This window comes from Triplophysa dalaica, chromosome 17, assembly GCF_015846415.1.
Source record: "Triplophysa dalaica isolate WHDGS20190420 chromosome 17, ASM1584641v1, whole genome shotgun sequence".
Classification (NCBI taxonomy): Eukaryota; Metazoa; Chordata; class Actinopteri; order Cypriniformes; family Nemacheilidae; genus Triplophysa; species Triplophysa dalaica.
This window is the reverse complement of record NC_079558.1, coordinates 17,866,826-17,888,986: the sequence shown is the minus strand read 5'-3', so window position 1 is coordinate 17,888,986 and position 22,161 is coordinate 17,866,826. Positions and strand designations below refer to the sequence as shown.

At 37.9% G+C, this 22,161-nt stretch overlaps 1 protein-coding gene across 1 annotated transcript in view; it reads right to left on the bottom strand.

Annotated features, from left to right (window-relative positions):
- The window catches only part of plce1 (phospholipase C, epsilon 1), a 74,023-nt gene that overhangs the window by 32,278 nt on the left and 19,584 nt on the right, over nucleotides 1-22,161 (bottom strand). Inside the window, 1 exon segment of the mRNA XM_056770672.1 lies at nucleotides 8,506-8,752. Within this exon segment, the coding sequence (XP_056626650.1) occupies nucleotides 8,506-8,752 (247 nt within the window).

Genomic DNA, 22,161 nt, shown 5'->3' with positions numbered 1-22,161 from the left:
TTATCTTCAAATGGTTAAACTGTAGTTACTTTAATAAAACTATTATAAATTCAAGGTTACTGTGCTTTAGAACAAATAACATGGTTTACTTGTAGTTTATTTGCCCCCATTTACTTCAAAATTTGCCCCCATTGACTCTCTATAGTAGGAATAAAAATGACTGTGGAAAGCAAAAGATGGGCAAATTTTAAAGTGCACTACTCCTTTAAACTATGGGTACTTTAGTAAAAATAAGGATAATTTTCAGGTCTTTTATTACAGCAAGGTATCAGCAAATCACAAGTAAAAACACATGCGCTTTTCTGAAAATGTGCACACATGAAGGGAAATTTTCATTGTATATCAATTATCCGATTTATAACCTTTCGATTCCAATTCTAGAATTGGAATAGATCTTTAATCCCCAGCCTAATTGAGCCCATCTGAGGTGCACTTCTCGCTAAAATCAGCTGTGATGAGTACACGTGTACACGTTTACATACAAACACACTCTTTCAACTGAAGGACTTATGCAGATCAAGTCTTATGAACATCTCAGTGAGGTTACAACCAGCCAACAGCAGAAAACTCCTGACTTTTGTTTACGCCTGTTTGATTTACAGCCAGTAAAACAGACTTATAATGTCGCTCATTTCCCATCTGCTATGAAGAATCAATCATGCAATGATAGCACTTCTCTAAAATAACTAACCTGTAACTGCCAACACGGACCAAAAAAACAAGACAAATCACTTACAGTCTTAAACAGTAAATGGGGGAAATTACAACACAAAATGTTCAAAAAAAGTGTTTTTATATTGAAACGTTTAAAATGTTAAGTTGAGGCTATTGTTATATTATTTATAAAATGCATTCATGACTTTTGAACCTTTAAAATATGTTAAGAACATCATTTGAAATCAAATATTTATTTGAAGATGATAACTGTTTATGTAGCACAATAGCTTGTTAATTGTTTTATACTGTTGGGGGGGTCTGCTTATGACGTTTGTGTGGTTTCTACATTCAATAACATCAAAATTAATAAGTAATAGGTTATTTTCTAACTGGTTTTTGAGGCCGGCTCGACAAACGCTCGGTTTTAATGGGCTTGCCGCATTGAAGACTTGGAAGTAAACGCCCACTTCTATGACTGGATAACAGTTTGCGTAGTGAACTTAGTTGGAGTCTTCTGTGAATTTGATTAAGGACGTAACGTTAAGTTACACATTCGCCCTATTTAAACAGAATTTGTATTATCTGGGGACCTCATGTGATTTATAAATGACCTCCTCACATCTTCCTGTAGCTCAATGGTAAGAGCATTGTGTCAACAACGCAAGGTCGTGGGTTCGAGTCCCAGGGGATTGCACATACATATATCTAAATGTATAGGACATTGCAATGTAATTTGGATAAAAGCATCTGCCAAATGCATAAATGTAAATGATTTTATATGCTTTTTACTTTTAAAAAGTATCTTGTTCAAAAAGGAATCCGCGGTAATGTTTTACTCGTGTGAGCTGGAACGTCTTTAAAATAAACTTCAAGCACGCATTACTAGCGAATGTGTTCTTTCACAACCAGGCACTGACTGCACAATATTTTGCGATCTTTAACGGTATGTTTATTGCTTGCTCGCTCTATCTGGTTCCGCGCAATTTGTGTTACTTCAGCACTGTCATATGTGTACCAGTGGGCGGGGCTAGAGAAGTAGTCGTTTATATTTTTCTATCGAGGCGGTGTTCAACCTATCAATGACGTCATAGATAGGTGCATTCCAGGACCTGTCGTTCGCTGGGCCTGTTGTCAACAGATGCAATATTAGTTTCAAGGGGGTTTCCAGTTCTGACACTTACAGGGTGTTTGATTGAATACGATTCCCTCTTATATAACAAAAGCACAGGTTCAAATTGATGTCTTAATTCATCGCTCCTCTAATATTAATAATGCGGCTTGTAGTCTGTCAATGGCAGTTACCTTTGGCACATATTAAATACAATCAAAACAAACATATAAAAATGTTAAAACATCCTCAGATTGAAAGCAAGAAAACACTGCACAGTAGTAGACAGAACAGCCTTGAACAATATGTTTCGTTTCTTTTAAAAATAAATGAGTATCTCACATAGCCTTGAACACAAAAAACATAAGAAATCTCTTTCACAGCCACCTGAAGATGTCCCATCAAACTCGATGTGCTTACACTTAATGTGTTGACAATATAATTCACATTCGAAGCAATCAAGACAAAAAAACTATATGATGATAACCAGAGAGACAGCCGTTTACAAAAAATCCACAAGACTGTAAACACATCTGAATGAAGCCAAAAGATAATAGACCAAAGCACAGGGCTGTACAGTGCAACATATATGTCCCACACGCTACGAAAAAAATCTGTCTGTACCAAGAATAAATTTACCAGTGTAGCAACCGTGCGATACAGGTTGTGCATGTTTTGGACAGAGCCGCTTGTTTGTGCGAGGTGTGTGTGTCTATTGTGAATGTGGTGAATCAATGGCGCACCGCTATTTTAGTTATTTTTGCGTCTAAACCTTGTTTACCTAATGCACCGAGTCCATATTTACATTCACATTCTGCGATGTAAAAACAGGGAAGGAATAGCAGAGACGCGATCTGGCTTTTTAAATATGCCATCTGCTTGTTTTGTGTAAATGTAAATGAGATGCACCATTAAACGTATTACTACACGCGTGTGACGCTCGTGCATTTGTCTGTGTCTCTGTATGAGGACATCAACACATGAACTCCATCTTCAGAGCTGCTCTGAGAGTTTATTTCAGAAGCATTTTACTGTTAGAGAAGAGATGTCATCAATCACACACTCTTTGCGACAACCCGTCAAAATAAAAGTCTGGTTCAGTCGAACATCCAGATTAAAAACACTGTATTGTTTCATAATATTCTAACATATAATAATTCTAGCAGTAAATTGAAAAACTATAAACACTAGAGTATATTTCTATTTACTAAAGTAATTTTTATTAAATATGTATATATATATATATACACATACATATACATACATATACATATACATATATATATATACACATACATATACATATATATACATATACATATACATATACATATACATATACATATATATATATATATATATATATACATACATATATAAAAAAGGAGGAATTTTACTGCAGTTTACTTTTGAAAATAATATAATTACAAATATTGTTTTTTATAAAGATTTATTGTAAAGCAGAAGAATGGAAAACCCAAAACGCAGGAAACTTGGGAAAAACGTAATTATATGGCCTGAATTTACCGAACTGTAACATTAATGTGCTTCGTCTGTTCGCTATCCGTTAAATATTTTTTATGTGCATATTTTTTCGAACATAATATACATTTTATATTTGAGCTACAACTGTTTGGCATGTGCTAAAACTTTAAACCTCTGTAGCACCAGTGCTACGTGCAAAAAAAGTTAACGTACAAAAGCAAAGCAAATCATCTGTTTAATAACAGCAGAACTGAATAGAGTTCAACCTTATAGTTCCGTTATTATTGTCAATGAGCAAAAAAATACTAGAAAGCAACAAGACACAAACCGGAGTGGATCTATGTTTTCGTCAATATGTTTTTTTTTTTAAATGGTCTATATATATATACAGCGTACCTGAAGACGTCTTCAATGAAAAGCATCAGTTCCTGACAAACCCACACACACACGCCGGTTACCGCGGCAGCACAGAAGTTAAACGTCACTTACTGCGCAGTCTGTAGTTCATCCTCTGTGAGTGCGAGTGCTTCATAGTGCCGGCGGCCGGACGCTCGCTCTGACTGCAGCTGTCTGCTCTCTACTACCACCAACCTGACTCGCTCGTCCTCACTCACTCTCTCTCTCACCAACACTCGCTCTCTCCATTGGCCGCCCCTTCCCGGCAGGTCATGTTACGAACAGATAAAAGGAACACATAGTGTTAAGTGCAATCGAGCAGACAAACGCTAGAGAAGAGAGTCCACTGAGAATGTGATAGGCAAACAATGATTTATGCTCTAAATTTGGGACTACGGGTATGTGCTGGATCATAGCCATCGTTGGACTTCCCGGTACACGCTGATCGAGAACTCATTTAAGATAACCGAGGATCAGTACAAGTGTGTGAGATCCATAATAGTTCAAGATATAATTAAAACTTTTGAAACATACATCATGTCCTTCCACGACTTCCTTTCTTCTGCAGAACCTAAAAGAAGATATTTCGAAGAATGTTGATAACCACGCAAAACTGACCCCATTGACTTCCATTGTATGACCACAAAAGCATTTGCGTTGCGCTTTGTTGCTTTAACACAACAAAACACACAGGAAGGTCTCAGCTTGTCTTTCACAGTCATAACACAAGACGCGAGTCACCAGCGTCCTGCCCCTGATCTCAGCTCTATATAAACAGCACACGGGCAGAGCTCTGAAGGTCTCGGGTTTGAATTCTTGCTGTCTGTCATTTAGGACACACATGAGCATTCTCCTGACCCGACCCGGCTCGAGCTATTCCTGTCCTGCTTCATTCATCACCGGATCTTCACAAGTGGCTCTTTTTAATCTAAACATCAAATGTTCAGGTACCAGCGAGTGTTCGGCAGAGGGCCACGCTATTGAAGCCGACTCCTGTGGATTCACATTACATGAACCTTTTCTGATAGCAAGATGATAGAGAAATCTGAAAGCCGGATCTATTGACACTCGAGTCTTAGAATTCAAAGAGAGCTGTACTCAGTGACTCCAGGACCTGAAAGAAACCAACAACCCTAAATAATTCCTAGTAAAACACTACAGAGATCTTCATAAAACATGTGTCCAGCTTGGAATTATTTTCTTTTTTTCTTTTCTTTTAGTATTTTAGTAGTTTTAGTGATATTTTAAATAAGCCATTATTTTGTTGATGTTGTATCATTTTATTTTAAGTTAAATTTTTAGCAATTGTTATGCACTTTATTTATTTATATTGCCAAGTTGCATTTATTTTATTTTAGTTTCAGTTAATATTTTTATTTATAGTACTTATGCCTATTGTATTTATTGTTTTATTTCAATTAACATAAATGTATTACATTCACAATGCATATATTGATTTAGCATATGCTTTTATTCAAAGCAACTTTTTAAAAATGATTTTTAGCAATTTTTGGTCTATATTTCCATAGTACAGTACGAGAGATTGACAGGAAGCCAAGTGGGAGATAGAAGGGGAATTGGGAATGGACCACGAGTTGGGATTCGAACTCGGCCTGCCCAAAGCGCAACCACGTCGCTTGTCCTAACACTTGCCCATGCAAGCATTTAAAATTTTGTCAAAAAGGTTTGTAATAAACCTGCGGTTCTCAGGACGTACGATAAGCATTTGAATCAACCCATCAAATGTTCGAAATTGCACATTGTAACCAACCAAATCGTGTGTCAGTTAATGTGCAGAACATCTTTCCAGAGTTCCTAAAGCCTCAAACCAGTGAGAATATTCCTTGAGAGACGTCCCACAGCTCATCAAAGGAAAATAATGCGGGTGATTTTCATTATGAGGCTGTGAATACCAGGGTCACTGACTCACACTCTCACACAGTCATCATGTCAGCTGGAACCCGTCCAGGGGCCGAAAGTTTTGAGTCATACGGATCGCTTTACAGAGACGCTTGGCCATCTATCACGAAAGACTGTCAGGTTACGCTTAAAATGGATGATAGCCAGGCGATAAGGTTCTGCGGCCAAAATCTAATTACTGAAGTGGAGTAGACGCCTTTTCTCTGTCTGACAATTCACAAATGAAAGCAAGTCTGAACCATGTTGTTAAGACTGAAGAGACACATGTTGCTCTATTCTCTGCGATGCTCACACAGCACCTGATGAAGGCGACGGGGTGTTTTCATCAGTAACCTGATTGTAACACATCTCAATAAAATGGAAGGAAGGAGTCGGGAACCGGAAGACATTTTAAACATTTAATAAATTAATATAACAGCCGGCGGCCCCTCACGGACGACCGCCGGCGAACAAAACATGAACATAAATATAAATACAAACATAACACAAGTTCGGGCCCGGTCCTCTCTCTTCGACGGTCCGGTCGCTCGTTCCTTTTATATGCTCCCATCTCCTACGTGATTCGAGGCCGGTGTGCGCACAGCTGGCGCTAATTCACAATTACTCACCGGACTCGAACCACGGTCTCACCCCGCCTACTCTACTACACTGATGAAACCAGATTTTAACCACACAGCGATAAAGCAAGGCCATTATTTCACACAACAAAAAAGCATAATTCTGAAGGAGAAAGACACAGCCGTACTTTCTCTGGCACTCAGAAATCAGTGCTTCAATAGGTACATTGTGTGAATTATAAGAGAAGAACTGGACAAGGATGAATAAGTCACAGTTCGCTTCAGTTGACGGACTGGATGTGGGAAAGAAACGTCACAGATCTTAAGGGAATGATCTATTAAAATTAATTGTGAGAAATCTTATCCAGAAGAACCACAAAGACGTTGAAGACAAACAACAGCTTATAAGCTTTAGAGATAAAGTCCACACGAGAGCAGAACGTCCCTTCGTGACGTTTTTATCCGTTCGAACACAGGCGTTATTTACAGTGGGAAAATATCCCGTTTGCTTGCCACAACCAATTTGTCCCCACCACTTCATGAAACCGCTCTGTCTAACACAGAACTTTGGTTTCAATCAGTTTGTATGCACTAAAAGGAAACCAAGAAGTCAAAAGCTTTTCCAAACTTTGTTTCGTTTAGAGCAGTGGTTGATCTTTGAGACATTCACTGTCGATCCCGAAAGAAAAATACTGACAAATATATACTGTGCCGGATTAATGTTTTGCAAGCGCATCTCTCTTTCACTTCATTCAGCGGTTGTGTGTTTTTCAATTCAAATCTTTTCATGGCTGTGTAAATACTGATTCTCTGCGTCAGTTTTTAACACGACCGTTATCATTAATCACATTTCAGTGTGTTGCGCGACTGCGCGTGATCGCTCTTCAGTGTTTCTCTAATGCATGTATGAGCTTTTGTGAACTACAACAGTCTCTTTAAATGGTTGTAATTGTGAAGGATCCACAGGTCTGCCAGTGACGGTAAACTGCACAGTTTTCAGTACTATCTCATGTGGGAGATGACTTCCCTGCTGACATCCTATTTATGTTTTCGAGTAGCCTCATATAACAGTCTATTCCATACTACATTGTCATACCTTTCGTTATTTTGTGAAACAGATCATTATTTAAAAGACATAAAAATAAGTATATAAATGATTTAAAATTAATGATTGCCGTTGTTGATATTATTAAGGCCTGTATATAACATTTCCATCATTTTAATGCTTTAGCCTAATAAAAGTTAACCAAATAAACAATTCTTTATACAGTAAATACCTCAATAATAATGGTCTTTAAAACTTATTCTTATCCACATGTTTTAAAGATGAGGTAACATGAATTTTCTACAAATCTCATATTGATCTTGAGTATCCATACAGTAGTAGAGCATACTTCGTATCTTCCAAGAGTATTTAGTTTGATCAAATTTATAAAAGAGAGATACAGCTGAATGATTATTTCCAGGAAAAAGATGAGCTGCTGGAGGCATGCAGGGGGGACGGAATTGCAGCACAAGCTCACAATACATCATCGCATTAATCCCTTTGTGCTGTTTACATCATGCATGTACACTCCGATGGCCAACAAAACACAGACATATGACTTAGTTTGACTTATCGTGTGCGGTTGATATGCGCATCTTTTAGTGCTGCGACCAGGCCTTCTAGCGGTTTCAAACTATCTCAATATCCAGAGTTATATCTGCTCTTTCTCTCACGCTAGTGCATGGGCGTGCTCTTTCGCTCAGTGGATGATGCGTGGGTGTGCTTTTCTGAGAGAATTGCCCAATAAAAGGAATAGGATCCCTGTTTCGATTTATAATAAACATTATGAAACAAGCTGGAGTGCTGGTGGAGTCTACGAGCACAGAAATACAACATCATACGTCTAACTCTTTTTTTTTTTAACAAGTTGACCATATTAAGCATGAGAAGCCAGCATGTCTAACAGAGTAAAGAAGTCAGAATGCATGAAATAGCATGTTACCCCATCTTTAATGTCAAGCTGTCATATGTGAAATGCATTGGCTTTTGCATTGGTGCTATTCACATCATTTTGGCACACTGAAAGTGGCAACCCTACATGTCACAGAGTTTGCTTAGTTGCATCAGAAAGTGGGACAAAGAATTTCAGGTAATTCAAATAGGCACACAATTATATGCGAAATAAAAGGCCTTAAGCTGGAGGTTCAGTGTTCAGGTTCAATCTGGGCTATTTTTATTTTCAACTATTTGACTGGTAAATCTTGTCCTGGGCTCAAAAAGGTTGGTGACCACTGGTTTAGAGGATTATAACTAGACTAAACAAATGACTAATAGGTGGGAAACCAGTTGTGATTTATTCAAATCTTAAACAATAAACCAACCATTGAATCTTTTACCTTTCAACATAGCTCGACCTGTAGAGCCCGTTGTGAAGTTGGGCAGAGAACTGCGGGCTCCGAGAGCGGCCGTTGCCTCCAGCAGGGCTCCGCTCAGATGAGCTGCAATCCTGTTTCTATGAGAACAAGCCCAGAATCTAATCTGCTCCTGAGAGACACACGGCCATGACACCACACGGGCGAGCAGCTTTCTGGATGGGTGCAGGAAAAAGACTTCAGCACTCACGTCAGGTATGACATGATCAATCTGGAGAGAGGAGAGACAAAAGGAGAACATAAACCAAAATGTAGTAACAGATCTTCACTTAGACCGACTGACTGGTCACTTAATGTACCTCAACACCCCCAAAATTTTTATAGTAGTGGGAGAATAGCATACAGTTTTGAATCTAGTTGGATTTAATGCACTGTTTGTTAATTTTGTCCATAAAAAGAGTGTGGCAAGACTGTAGGATGCGCTTTCCATTCATCACAACGTTTAGGTTTCAACAAAACAGAGGTTCAATTATAAACACAATATACAAATGAGCACACGAAAGGCAAAAACTCTCATAGAAGCAGAATGTATCAGAAGTTACAGTAAAGAGCTTGAGAGACAAAATAAAAGATTACTTTTGTAACTCAAGACATCACAGTGACAGAGAAACTCATTACACTCCATGATTGGCTAATAAGGGTCATAAGGGTCATGTGATCTGAAGTTAAAGTACATAAAAATGGTTCAAAATGGTCTCCTTGCCTTTGCCAGATTTGCAACAAAGCTAAGAGAAGCATAGATACATTTAGAATCGGTGCATCGCTAATTCATAATGTTTCACAGAATATATCATTTTGACATCTTTCGACTTGTAATGAAGTAAAGCTAACATACGTAATAATCCTTATAACTTTCATTCAGATGTGGAGATCGTGGTCTCCTACTTAAAAAAAAAGATCACCTGACTAATCTAATATTTCATATTAAACACAAACTGATCATATATAAATTGTTATAATAACAGGCAAGAATTGAGGAATCAACTAGTGTCAAAGGACTGGGTCAATTTCAGCAGTGTATCAGCCTTCATCTCCACCTCATCTCCATCTCCATCACATATCTTCCGGACAAAGACACACATTATAACAGCAAAAATGTCAACGATTGAGAGGACAGATTCACTCTCATCAGTGACGTGACAGACACCTTCTCGCTCTGCAGTGATCAGCTGTTATTTCTCAATTATATGACCGGCACAGTAATTCAGCAGACTGCCTCCAGGAAACTCATTACAGCCGTTGTCTGTGGTCTTCCTCAGAACCGATTGACCCAGCTTTCCCGCTACCCCCAAACACTGTTGAACAGCGAGCCGTTCTCATCGGGTAAATGAATTCAGCGCCAGATGTTCAGAGCTGAACTGAAGTGCCCGAAACAAGAGGGGCATCAAGAAACCTGGAGGGGATTTAATTTGGGTGTGCGTATATGACATGAGAAAACGTGTCAAGATGGCAAAGGTTAATGTCTTGGGAGAATATAAAGAACCTCAGAAAAGCAACAGAGGCTGAAAGACCTTGAAAGCTCCTGTAATTGGACGCACGGTGCGCTGCGCTCTCAGTTGAGGATACAGGAGCTTATTGCCACGGCAACGGGGATGAAAGATGTTCAATAACGCTTAGCAAGTCAATTACTCGTTCTCATTTTCCTCACTTCAAACACAGAGACGGTCAGATAAAGAGTGAACCCACTTATGTAAGGATGAAATGCTCTTTTGAAATGGTCAGGGTGGTGTTTATGAGAAATTGGGGGGTTTGGATCGAGAAAGAAAAGGCTGAGGTGGTACACTCATGATAACTCAAAAACAACAGACTGATTGTGAGCCTCGATCTACAAATATCTAAAGACGGCATGAAATCAAAATTGAATTGTTTTTTTATAAGTGAGGGATGCACAATATATTTTTGACCATATCATATGTATCGCCAGATAAATGTTTGTTCTTAATGTGTTGCATATCGGCCCGATAATAATCAAGCCTATATATTATGGCAGATAAATTATTCATCATTTCTTTTGTTAAAGCACTTCAGGTGCACATCCAGACACATCACTGACTTTCTGCCGTGGTCATTCACTTACTGTTATAAGCAAAACATTGTTGATGTACAGTAAGTACAGCACGTAGATATTTATGAATGTGTAAATTATAGGAACAAATGGATACTGTTGGAAGAAGATTGCTGCAAAAAAAATGTTTTGCTTGAGACCTGTTAGACTTGTGGCCATTGAGAACACTTTTCTGGGTTGATCTTTGGAAGAAAATCTATCATTTGTTTATTAAATGAACATCACACCAGAAAAGTTTAACTAGTGTAAAGTAGGCTTGGAATGTTTTAAATGAAAGCAGTTGTTCACTTTTTGCCTTTTGTTTCAGTTTCAGAAAAATTGTATATTAATATTTAGAAATTGCATATTGGTCATCGGCTTCCAATGTATAATAATGATCAGTTATCATCATCTCAAAATGTACGTATCGGTGCATTTTTTATTCACGTGCCTTCATTATCTTTAATCAAAAACTTTGCATCACTTCCTGTCATGAGGAATGGCTTGAGGGCGATATTTCATCTTAGGCGGGAGCCGACAGCGAGGACGGTGGGGAATAATCCCTGACCATTGACTGTGAACTCGCATTCAAATCTGTCTTCAACCATCCAATCAGTGCTTGATGTGGGAAATGAAGTTCCGCCCTACATTTTCTCTCATTTTAGACACGTTTTAATCAGATATACATCACGACACGGTAAAGAATATGATCGTAACTTCAGCTCCATGCCAACTTTAATGCCACTTTGATAAACGAGTCATTAAATGGATTTAATTTTATTTCGGATCTAATCAAAAAGTGGTTTTCTAAAATAAGAATATAAAAGTATAAAAAAGTTAAAAAATGATCTATAAAAGTGACATGTCAGACGCAAAATAAAACACAAAGGGTAGGGCTGCAATGAAATATTTCCAAACAGGGTTTATATAGAATATATGAATAATACACGGTGCATGAAAATGTATGTATTTTCATGCACCGTGTATGATTCATAGATATTGAATGATTTACATTAGTGTTCATTTCCACAAAGAGTGTGCATTTCTATTAATTTGATGTGTACATTAGGTGTAAACCTCTGTCTGCTGTCAATTATCCTTCACATACTATAATGTCGTTTGCAGCCAAAGCTGTTTAATACACATAAAACAGATGCATTTTTTAATCTATTATATCTGTTTTATAAGTGTTTTAAACAGGCTTTTCCCAATGTGGAGTCAAATACACAGCAACTCATAGTAATCAGTTTTCTTTTCATTTCTTCCCCCTCACGTCATGTCACGTTCTTCCGCACAACACAAAAATATATTTTGAGGAATGTTGATAAACAAACTGAACCCCATTGACTTCCATTTTATGAACCCAAAAAATATAGAAATTTTGAGAAATGTCGCGGTTTTGCCTTCCACAGAAGAAAGAGCCATGTACAGGTTTTTCAATGGGATGATTACCGAGTGAACTCACTTTTCAACATTTTTTTATCTACTCTGTGATTTTGCAGAGTTGGCAATCCTCAGAAGTCTTTCCTTCTTCATAATGACTCTTTAATGGGATGGGTTTCCCGTCCCATTCATGATAAAAGCCAAGTCTGCATATGTCAGATCTTAAACAGGACCGATGGGACTAAAATCTGCACGTTCACCAGACGCCTGAAGTCAAAACCAGAATGAATGTTGAGATGTGGCTGCTCGAACAATCTCAGTAAGGGTAACGGTAGGTTACCAGGGCATTCATTAATAGTTTCAACACGAATGTACAAAAAAACTCATTAAAATAGCAAATTAATTATATACGCCTGGAGGAGTGTTGTAGTCGAGACCACCTAAACTGAGATCAAGACCAAGACCGATAAAACAAGAATCAATAGTCAAGGCAAGACCACCACTCCTAAAATTCATCTTACAGATCCACATAAGACTAAAAAGTCATAATTACAGAATCATGTGTTCTAAGCGTTCTTATGTATTTAGTAACAAATAGTAATGTGTTGCTCATAAATGCACAATGTTCTGGATTTGTTTGGGACTAATCAAATACAACAAAAACGTGTGTGTAATTGTGACTACAATTGAAGTCACTCATTAACTCATGTTTTTTTTGTATAATTGTATAAGATCAATATCACGTCTTCAGAAAATGCCAGATGTTATATTATAAAAAAACAAGATCTAATAGAAGTACCGATCACATCTTGGATATAGACCTTTATATTCATTTAGTTGATAGATTTATTTTAGGACAAACCCATATTCATCTCTTAAGAAAACAACAGTCACAAAACAAATAAAGTAAGAAATAAGTCACTGGTTGCTTTTAAAGCTTTTAAAGTTTCACATCCAATCACAATAATGATGTCTCGAGTACTAAAAGCTAGCCAGGACCGAAAACTCATTCATGGAAGTTGAGTAAAATCAGATCAGTGCTCACTACAAACAATTATTACTGCTATGCAAGAATGTGCCCTACAGTACCTGACACCAAAACAACACGCTGAATGTGGCACGCATTCCTTAACCTGAAAAAAATCCATTGAAGAATGACGTGCTTCTCGGCCCTTTCACTGAAATAAAGGCCCCAGGCGTTGACCCTCAGCCGGGACAGCAGGTGCATCACTCACCTCTAATTGCCCTTCAAAGAGTAAAGTGATGACAGTCTCCGGGAAGAACTTAGCGTTTGCGAAAACCCTATTACAATATGCAATATAAACCCACCGTGACAAAGAGCCAATAAACCAACACGTCAAATTCAGTTGATCGAACTTCGGGCGAGATTAGTCAAAACTACATTTTGTTCACAAATTCAATCAAATCTCACTGGAGAAATATTCACAGCTTAGACTGTGAGGGTCCCGCAGCCAAACCGCGTCTCTGTAAATGGATATGGAAGTATTTGGGCCGCTTCGGCGCTGACCCTGTCTTGATGTTCTCTGGACAGTGATCCAGCAGGTGCATTGTGGAGGCCAGCGAGTCTCTGGTTGGTCTGAAACTCTATCCACGAGGGTCAGTGTCTCGGTCCGGCTCAAAGGCTGTAGACCCGCAGGAACGGCAGGAATACTTCAGGAATGACAGACATGTAGCAGCTGTGTACAGTACTCAGCACATCCAGTCCCCCGCAGACTACAAGACACTGACACACCACAACAACTTTGCGGAATAAAGTTGCGTAACGTTTTTGGTCACGATAAAACAAGAATCAATAGTCAATTGATAACAGCATTATTAAGTCCATTTGAAAAAGCTTATCTGGGATTCATTTTCTTTAAACGGATATTCCTATAAAACCACATTGATCATTGTGATCTCCGTTCCTCAGATCTGAACCATTGTTTCTGATCGACATGATGTTTTAAATCAACGACTTCAGGACATGTGTAGTGTTCACTGACTCCCGTTCTTTTGTTTATTCACCACGAGACTTTGCACAACATTCTTTTCTGTATGAACTACAGAATTATTCCTTGATTTTTGTTAAAATGATTTTATTCTTGCGAGACGTATAAAGAGAACATCTTCTCCTCCAGAATCTACAGTAAATCCCGACTGAACGTCTCATTTGCACGACACAGCTGAATTTGCACAACAATCAAGTCATCTTTTCATTTGTATTGTAATAACACCCATGAAAGCGGTGACAGTCGGTTCATGTAAAGCAGTGTATTTAATGAAACCCTGCACATTAATCAACTGCTAATGAAGCGCAAACGGTCAGTGACGCTGCTGACTGGAAACAGAGTTTGATTTATTCCCCGAGCTCGCTGTCGTGATTCAGCACGGGGTTGATACGGGGTCACCTGAGGATCCTTCTAGAGCTCTAGAGAAGAGCGTCATGTACCCTCCACGCTGCAGCTGTCACACACACACACATCATCAGTGAGTTTGTAGTGGACAGGACGGGTGGTTTAAGGTCACAGAGAAGAAGAGCCAAATCAGGACCTGAGTTCAGCGTGTTTGACAGTTCGCTCATTCATCTGTCAGTGTCACCCAGCTGATTTCTTATACATAATATAATCTTATTCTGAAACAAAATATTGAGGTTGCCAAAATATTATTTAGTAAATGTTCAAAATGTAAAAAGAATTATAATTCAGAATGGTGTAATGCAGTCTAAAAATCACATTTATAGAACATTTAAATAGTTCTAATTCTAAAATTCAGGACTGAAGGAATACAACAGGAAGAGAGAATAAACATGAGCAATCAGATAATAAGACGCAGAAATATGGAAATCCTCTCCAGCCAATCACTGTCCTGTAGACATGCACATCATAATACCACTAAGCTGCAATCGCTTCGTCATATTTTTAATAAAAATAAAGGCTTATTCTTAAATTATGACGAGGAGTTTGATAAGTTCAGTCTGTAACTTTTGCCTCTCTATCGCCATCTCTGTCTGAAACATTAAATTGAAGGATGCTCACTATATTTCCCTTTGTGAGCAATGAAGTCAAATTACATCGAACATTTAAAGAGTTTATTTGCAAAAACAGATAACTATTAAAAATAAACAAAAATCATGTGTTCTGTTTTTATGTTTTTATTGTGTTTTGTTTTATTGTAGTTAGTTGCATTTTTATTTGAGTTGATAACCTTAACAAAACAACCCAACTGTTTGATTGATATTACTTGGAATGCACAATACAAAACATGATTTTTAAAACTGTTATTGCAAATTAACTCTTAATTTCCTGCAAAATCGTACCTAGTAAACTTATGTCATTATTATAAGCCTACTGTTGTGAATTGGGGTAATATAAGGAGACTGTTTTCAATAAAAAAATTGATGTAGGCCTACTTGAAACATTTTATTTTTTACAAAAACATTACAGATTTCAGTTTTAAATTAAATTGCATAGACTAGGTCTATTGTTGTCTGATTAAAACAAACTCAACTGTCATGTAATGTGTAATTAATTTGATGCCCAGCTTGCATTTTTATGAAATTGTCGGACACTTATCCCAAACGCTAAGCAGTGCATTCAATATATACATTTCTTTATCAGTTTGTACGTTCAACCGGATCAAACCCACAACCTTTGTTCTGTTAAAACATCATCCTACCAAATAAACCACAGGAACACTCGTTTTTTGTAAACGCACCAAATGAATAAATCTTGTCTTTTGGAGAAAGATGTAATATGTTCAACATTTTTATATTAACATTAAAAATGCCTCAGATTCAAGTGCAAGAGTGAGTTACTCTCACTGCCAAGATTATCATCAACATAAAAGTTGTTAGTTTGAATCCCTTGATATACTATAAGTCACTTTGGATGAAAGGATCTTCCAGATGCTAACCAAATGCTGACAATACTGTATCGCAGGGCCTGTGATGATTCCCACCCATACTGTAATTATGGGAGTATATGTCACCACCATGTTGCCAGGGTGTTCTGGGTGGTTGCCAGGGTGGTGCTATGCTGTAGCTAAGAAGTTCCAAATAGTTGTTAGCACACTGGTATTTGGTCACCAGAAGGATATTACGGTGCAGCACAAGTTTAAAACAGGTGAATGACACAAGGTTTTGAGACATACAAGATGAGACTTGGTCATATCTCATGGATCTGGAGTTCAGGACATGTATGTAAAATATGATTCATCCCGTTCAGTGACCAATAACAGATGAGACGGCCAAATCCTATGCCACATAAGAAAACCTTCAACGGAAAGATATCACTGCTCAGCATCATCATAACATAAGTAAAGGCAACTGCATTCACATATTTGACCTTGGACCTTGGTCTTAAGTAGCACAGGAATATCTGTGGCAAAAGCCAACAAAACTTTGTATGAGTCAAAATGATCAATATTTCGTTTATGCCAAAGGTCATTAGGATATTAAGTAAATATCATGTTCCATTAAGATATTTTGTAAATATCCTACCATAAATATATAAAAACTTTATTTTTGTGAGTGGATGCAACCAAATTGCTAACAAAAATGGCCGGAAACATACCTTCAAACTTCACTCGCAGTTGCCCGCTCTTTGGGAATTACTTACTCAAGTTTGATATCTATGCAAAGCTTAGAATTTCATCTTTCGGGTCCATCAAATCGCCACTATGGTTGTTACAGCAATAAGCCAATAGAAAGTGTTAAAACACTTGGAAATGACCTATCCAATCAAACCATACATCAATGGAAAGCTTACAGATGATGTATACAACTTTATTTTGACCCATAAGACTTTTTAAGGTTTTGTTGTCCAGTGTCGCATATATACTCTATGGTAATGTTAATGGAATGTGTAAATCGAATCAAACAGCAATCTGAATAAGTGTAAACGGGTCCTAAATTCTGTTTAACTCTGACTGCCACTTAGATTTTCTTGTTTATTTTCATTGTTTAAAATTCAAAGACCAACACCAAGACTTTAAAAGCAGGACTGACCCGAGTCCAAAAGGTTTAACATTTCTTCATCATGACAAGCCATTCGCACACAGGCAGAGGGCCAACAAAACCTGATCTGATCCCAGGTCTTATACTGTATGACCCCTCCTCACGTCCCCCTCAGTGGTTGAAAGTCTGGCCTTCATCATAACTGACTCAATATTTTGCGCCCGCGCCAGCGTTGTCCCTCTTTTCCAGACGATGCTGCTTCAGCCAATCACCTCAATTAATTTTGCTTGGCCAGACTGATGCTCAAATATCTGAGCTGATAGAAATTTTCTTATCATGAGAAAACCACTTATGTAAAAGCTTTCCTCTAAAGGATCATGGCATTAATCAAAAACGCTGAAGTGGAAAAATAATATCCAGGAGTCCACGGGTACCTGAGAAGTAAACACATGGAGACTAAAGCTACATCTACACTAATGCTGCATTTAAACCAAATATGAGTTCAATGTTCTGCATAATTTTGGGCAGGACGATTGTTGCGATTGTCAGGGTTTTTCCTGCATAGAGAATTTGGAGGCGCCCGCTTCCGTCAAATGTCGTGCCGCCTCAGACTCTCGCCAAAACTATGTCCGGTGTCTTCACAAGAAATGCTTATTGCAGATTAGAGCCGCTGTTCGTTATCAGCACACTGAGGAGTTGCATAACAAGAGCTTGACTGTGTTTCGCTGCTGTTTGTTTTTGCATCCAAGTACATTTAATTTCTTGAAATTTCTTAAATGAACATGACGTACATCATTGTCAGTTCTTTAGCTGTGCAGTTGGATCGTTGAATCAGCGTATACTGTACACCGCGAGTTCGCCAGAATGAACAGACATTGCGTTCAGAACAACTCGCACAAGAATGACTCATTTGATCAGATTCATTTAACAATTGAACTTTTCAGTCACCAGCGAATATAAGAGATCATTGAATCATTTAAACCAGGGGTCTTCAACATTTTTCAAGTCAAAGACCCCTTAGATGATAGATGCATGGAGCAGGGACCCCCTTATACTAAATGTGTAAAAAAAGCTATTTAAATTCAAACAACCTTTATGTCACAGCAATATTATGTTAAGACATTACATTAGCACTTTTATGCATGTTATTGTTGCACACACATACTTTTCTGTATATTATTTTTATTGTTAATCTAGATTGTGTGATTATTTTAAGGGATTTGCAGCATCATATATTTATATTTTACTGTGAGATGGACAGTTAAACATTTACTTGTCCAGATTTTTATTTAATTATTATTGAGGCTTAAACGAGATATACACAACCCCTATTGTAGTGGAGGTAGAGGTTGTCTCTAGATACGAAAGAAATCAGTGCAGATGTTATGCATTCTGTTGTTAAAGCATGCTGTCTTAAGTTTAATATTTTTTCCCCCAATTCTCTGTGTGTTGCAGAACACACCGCTCTTTTATAACTCTGAGCTCCGTAGTCTTTCTCGTGTCGCAGCAGTTACAGGGAAATTCACAAGTTTTTTCTGAAAAGCATATCAGACAAAGGAGAGAAGCATGCAACTAGTCCGCATTATTTTTGGGGCAATTTATTTGATGTGCACCATCAGGTTTTGTCAGAGTTCACTATCCACTGCGTGGTGTCATTTGTCTGTCAAATTAGCACTTATCAGCTTAAACAAATTTCAAAAGAAGTTCAGAAATATATGAGAATGCACTTTGTTTGCACGCAACTCCTTTCATGCATAGGCTGCACTGACCTTATCGGAGTGCACTGATTCTAAACCTACAGTTTTGAAAGAAAGACAGTATTTGATTGCCTGAGTAAACCATAATTAGGAGGCCCCTTGCCGGTCCATGGTGGACCCCCTAGGGGCCTCGGACCCCCGGTTGAAGACCCATTATTTAAAGTGAACCACAGCGAATGCAAGATGTGAATATGCTTTGCTCATTTATTAAGACTAGTTAATTCATTTGGCTAATGTGGGCGGAAAAGTTAGTTGAAAATTATAAAAAGCTTTATTTTATTAGAAAAACATTTCTGTTTGATTGAATAAAAGTAATGTTATATATATGACTTAATAATTTTCCTTTTCATCTAATGTTATTAGAACTTTTAATATGTCAAAGTCACTTTTGTTAAGCCACTTAAAGGTGCATTTTGTAAAAACCTACGTCAAGGCGGTAAAAAAGGGGAACGTGGATATGATGCCATTGACAGGCGACTACACAGCCCAGAGTCACTGTTTAGAATGCCGATTTCCCATGATCTACAAGAAGTTGGAAACATTTGAGATATTGTAAGTACTCAGCTGAACAAAATATATAACACTAGCTCAGTGTGACGTATAGAAATGTTATAAATAGAGGAATCGCGTCCACCCATTTTCATAACACCGTCCGAACGAATTTCGTATGCATTTACATTTTCATTAAGTCATTTAGAAGATGCTTTTATCCAAAGCAACTTACAAATGAGGTAGACAAAAAGCATGCTCAAAGTCAAGTCTGACAACGGCCTTACACATTTGAAAACAGATTTTTCATTCTTCTTTCACACTAAGGACGTGACTGCTCTAAACATTTTGACCTCTTCACAAGTTCTCGTCTAGTTAAAACACACAGTTCATATGTACATGCACACAATAAGCGTGTTTAGCCAGCACACAGCATTGTTTTAGATGTTTGGTGATGTCAAGCTGTGCAGATATCGGTTCAGCGCTGTGCAGTTCGGTTAAGCTGCTTTAACACTTCTGCCGCAAGAGATGATGAAATATTGAGAGACAATATTTTCACTTAGAAGTTTAAATGTTTCAATTTTAAATGAGATCTTTGGTGTTAAACACCGAGAGTGAGGTCTAGCAGACCATCCATCACTTCACACTGCTCCACAGAAGAGCTGCTTATCTCATCTGAGACCCTCATGAACAGAAGAATGACAATAGCTAAACATCCACAGCACAGGCTGCGTGAAAGTTCCCACAATTCAACTGAACCCCAGAGGGACCCTAAATCTGCTCAACAAACCGCACACAACAATGATTGGCGATACGGACCTGAACCCATTGAAATCTCATGTTAGTCACATGATTCAGTGTAAAACAAAACAGACACAGAGACCGAAATAGAGAAACGCCACACACACAAAAAAGTGACACATTCAGTTTCAGCAAGTGATGATGAAAACAAAATGATTACGTAAAATACAAAATGAAGTCTGGATGTTTACTCACTGTTGTTCATGCATATTTTCAGATTTTTCAATTGAGCTCTGCATCCCTAAAACCTCAAGTCCACAGGAGCTTTGCTTACGCAACAGTCACATGCGGGTTTAGGCCGGTCGTGGCAGCAGGTTGAGGATCTGTGACCCCGCTCTCTCAGGAGGGCCGTGCTGGCACACAGCGTCAAGAGAGGTGGGGCTCCGGCGTTTCATAATCTCCTGTTGAATTTCACATGGGGCCGTCTGAACAAACCCCTGGACGCGCTCTACCAGCGCTTATCACAATTCCCTGGCCCGTGTGTTTGAGAAGGCAAACACTAAAAGAGAGCCAGAGATCGTACACTAGCAGTGTTGTTTATACTTCAGTCACACAGAGAATGAAAACAATGTTCTGCCGAGATTGACTTTACATTCATTACATGATGAGGTTCTCATTTATAATAGAGGTGTATTGACAATAACCGCAATATTATTAACTGTATTTACTGATATTGTGGTAATGACCCTGCGACAGCCGTATTGTATTGTATGGAAAATTAAGACTGTCAAACGATTAATCGCATCCAGAATAAAAGTTTGTGCTTATGTAATACATTTCTGTGTAGTGTGGATATTAATTTTGTATTTATAAACACATTCACATACATGTATAATTATTTAGGAAATCTTTTTTTATTAAATTATTTACAAATGTTTGTTCATTTAAATATTTTCTTTTTCTATATGCATGTATTTGAATGATTTATAAATACAATATTATTATAAACGGTACACAGCCAAATATTATGTAAACACAAACTTTCATTTTGAATGCGATTAATCATAATTAATGGTTTGACAGCCCTAATAAATATACAAGGTGAGATTGGATACACAGAATTGGAAAGTTTACGATTAAATGTTCTTCCATGTTAGTATGATCATTTGCTTAAATTTGGTTTAACTTTTTTCCTTAAATGACAGCAGCACTCCAAGACAAGAACTGTGTTCAGTCTCTGAAATGACCTGTAATTTACACACGGAGCCCTGAACAGAACATGAACGTCCTCCGCTGTTCTTCAGCCTGAAGCGAACAGTAACAGAGTAAAGCTGGAAGCGATTATGACTGCAGGAGAAATTAAGTGTTCTCTGCAGGACGCTGTTATCTCATCCTGTTTCTCATGATGTCACAATGAAACTTTCCATCAAAAAGCCCTTCAAGCAGCCTCACAGCAGACGGATCATCTTACCAACACAGACTTAAACAAACACAGCCAAAGCTTAGAGCAATCATGAGTTTTGCAGGTTTTTACGCACACAGAAACCTCTTTTAAACATAAAAGAACCAAAAGCACTCATACAGTCATGTTAAATGATCACATAACCTGAAAATATTGCATCCTCATTATTAAAAAAGAACATGCACTTACTGTGTACAAATATACCCATTCAAGATAGAAGATGCACCATCAACCATGTTCTTAAAACTGTACTGACTCTAAACACACAAAGAGAGAGAGAGAGAAAGAGAGAAAGAAAGAGAGAGCAGTCGCAGGTTAAGAAGGGCTGAGGGGATGATGTCTTGGGTTGGGTTTGACTCCCCTCACGCTCAACTCAGGACGTTTAAACGCATGCAGATAAAGAACAACAAAAACAAGTTTTACTGCGCATGCACGCATTTGTGGCCTACGCTTAAATTCCAAACATTCACAAACAATAGAGTGCCTATAGATTATTTCTGATAACAAGCAAAGGAAACCGAGAAGAACCGTTACTTGGCTAAACTTGTCTCTCCAATATTTTGAATTAAAACTGCAATACCAAGCTCAACCGCTAGATGGCAATCTCCCATACATTTTCTTTAAATCCGACCAAACTGCAGGACCCATTCAAATTGTTTATTAAGTACGATTATTATACAATGAAAAATTCTACAAATTAATAATGGTGTGACAAGATCTCGTGGCACGAGATGTCATGAGATCCGATGGGTCGCCAGAATTAGTCGTGAGGTACTAATTTTGCCAAAGC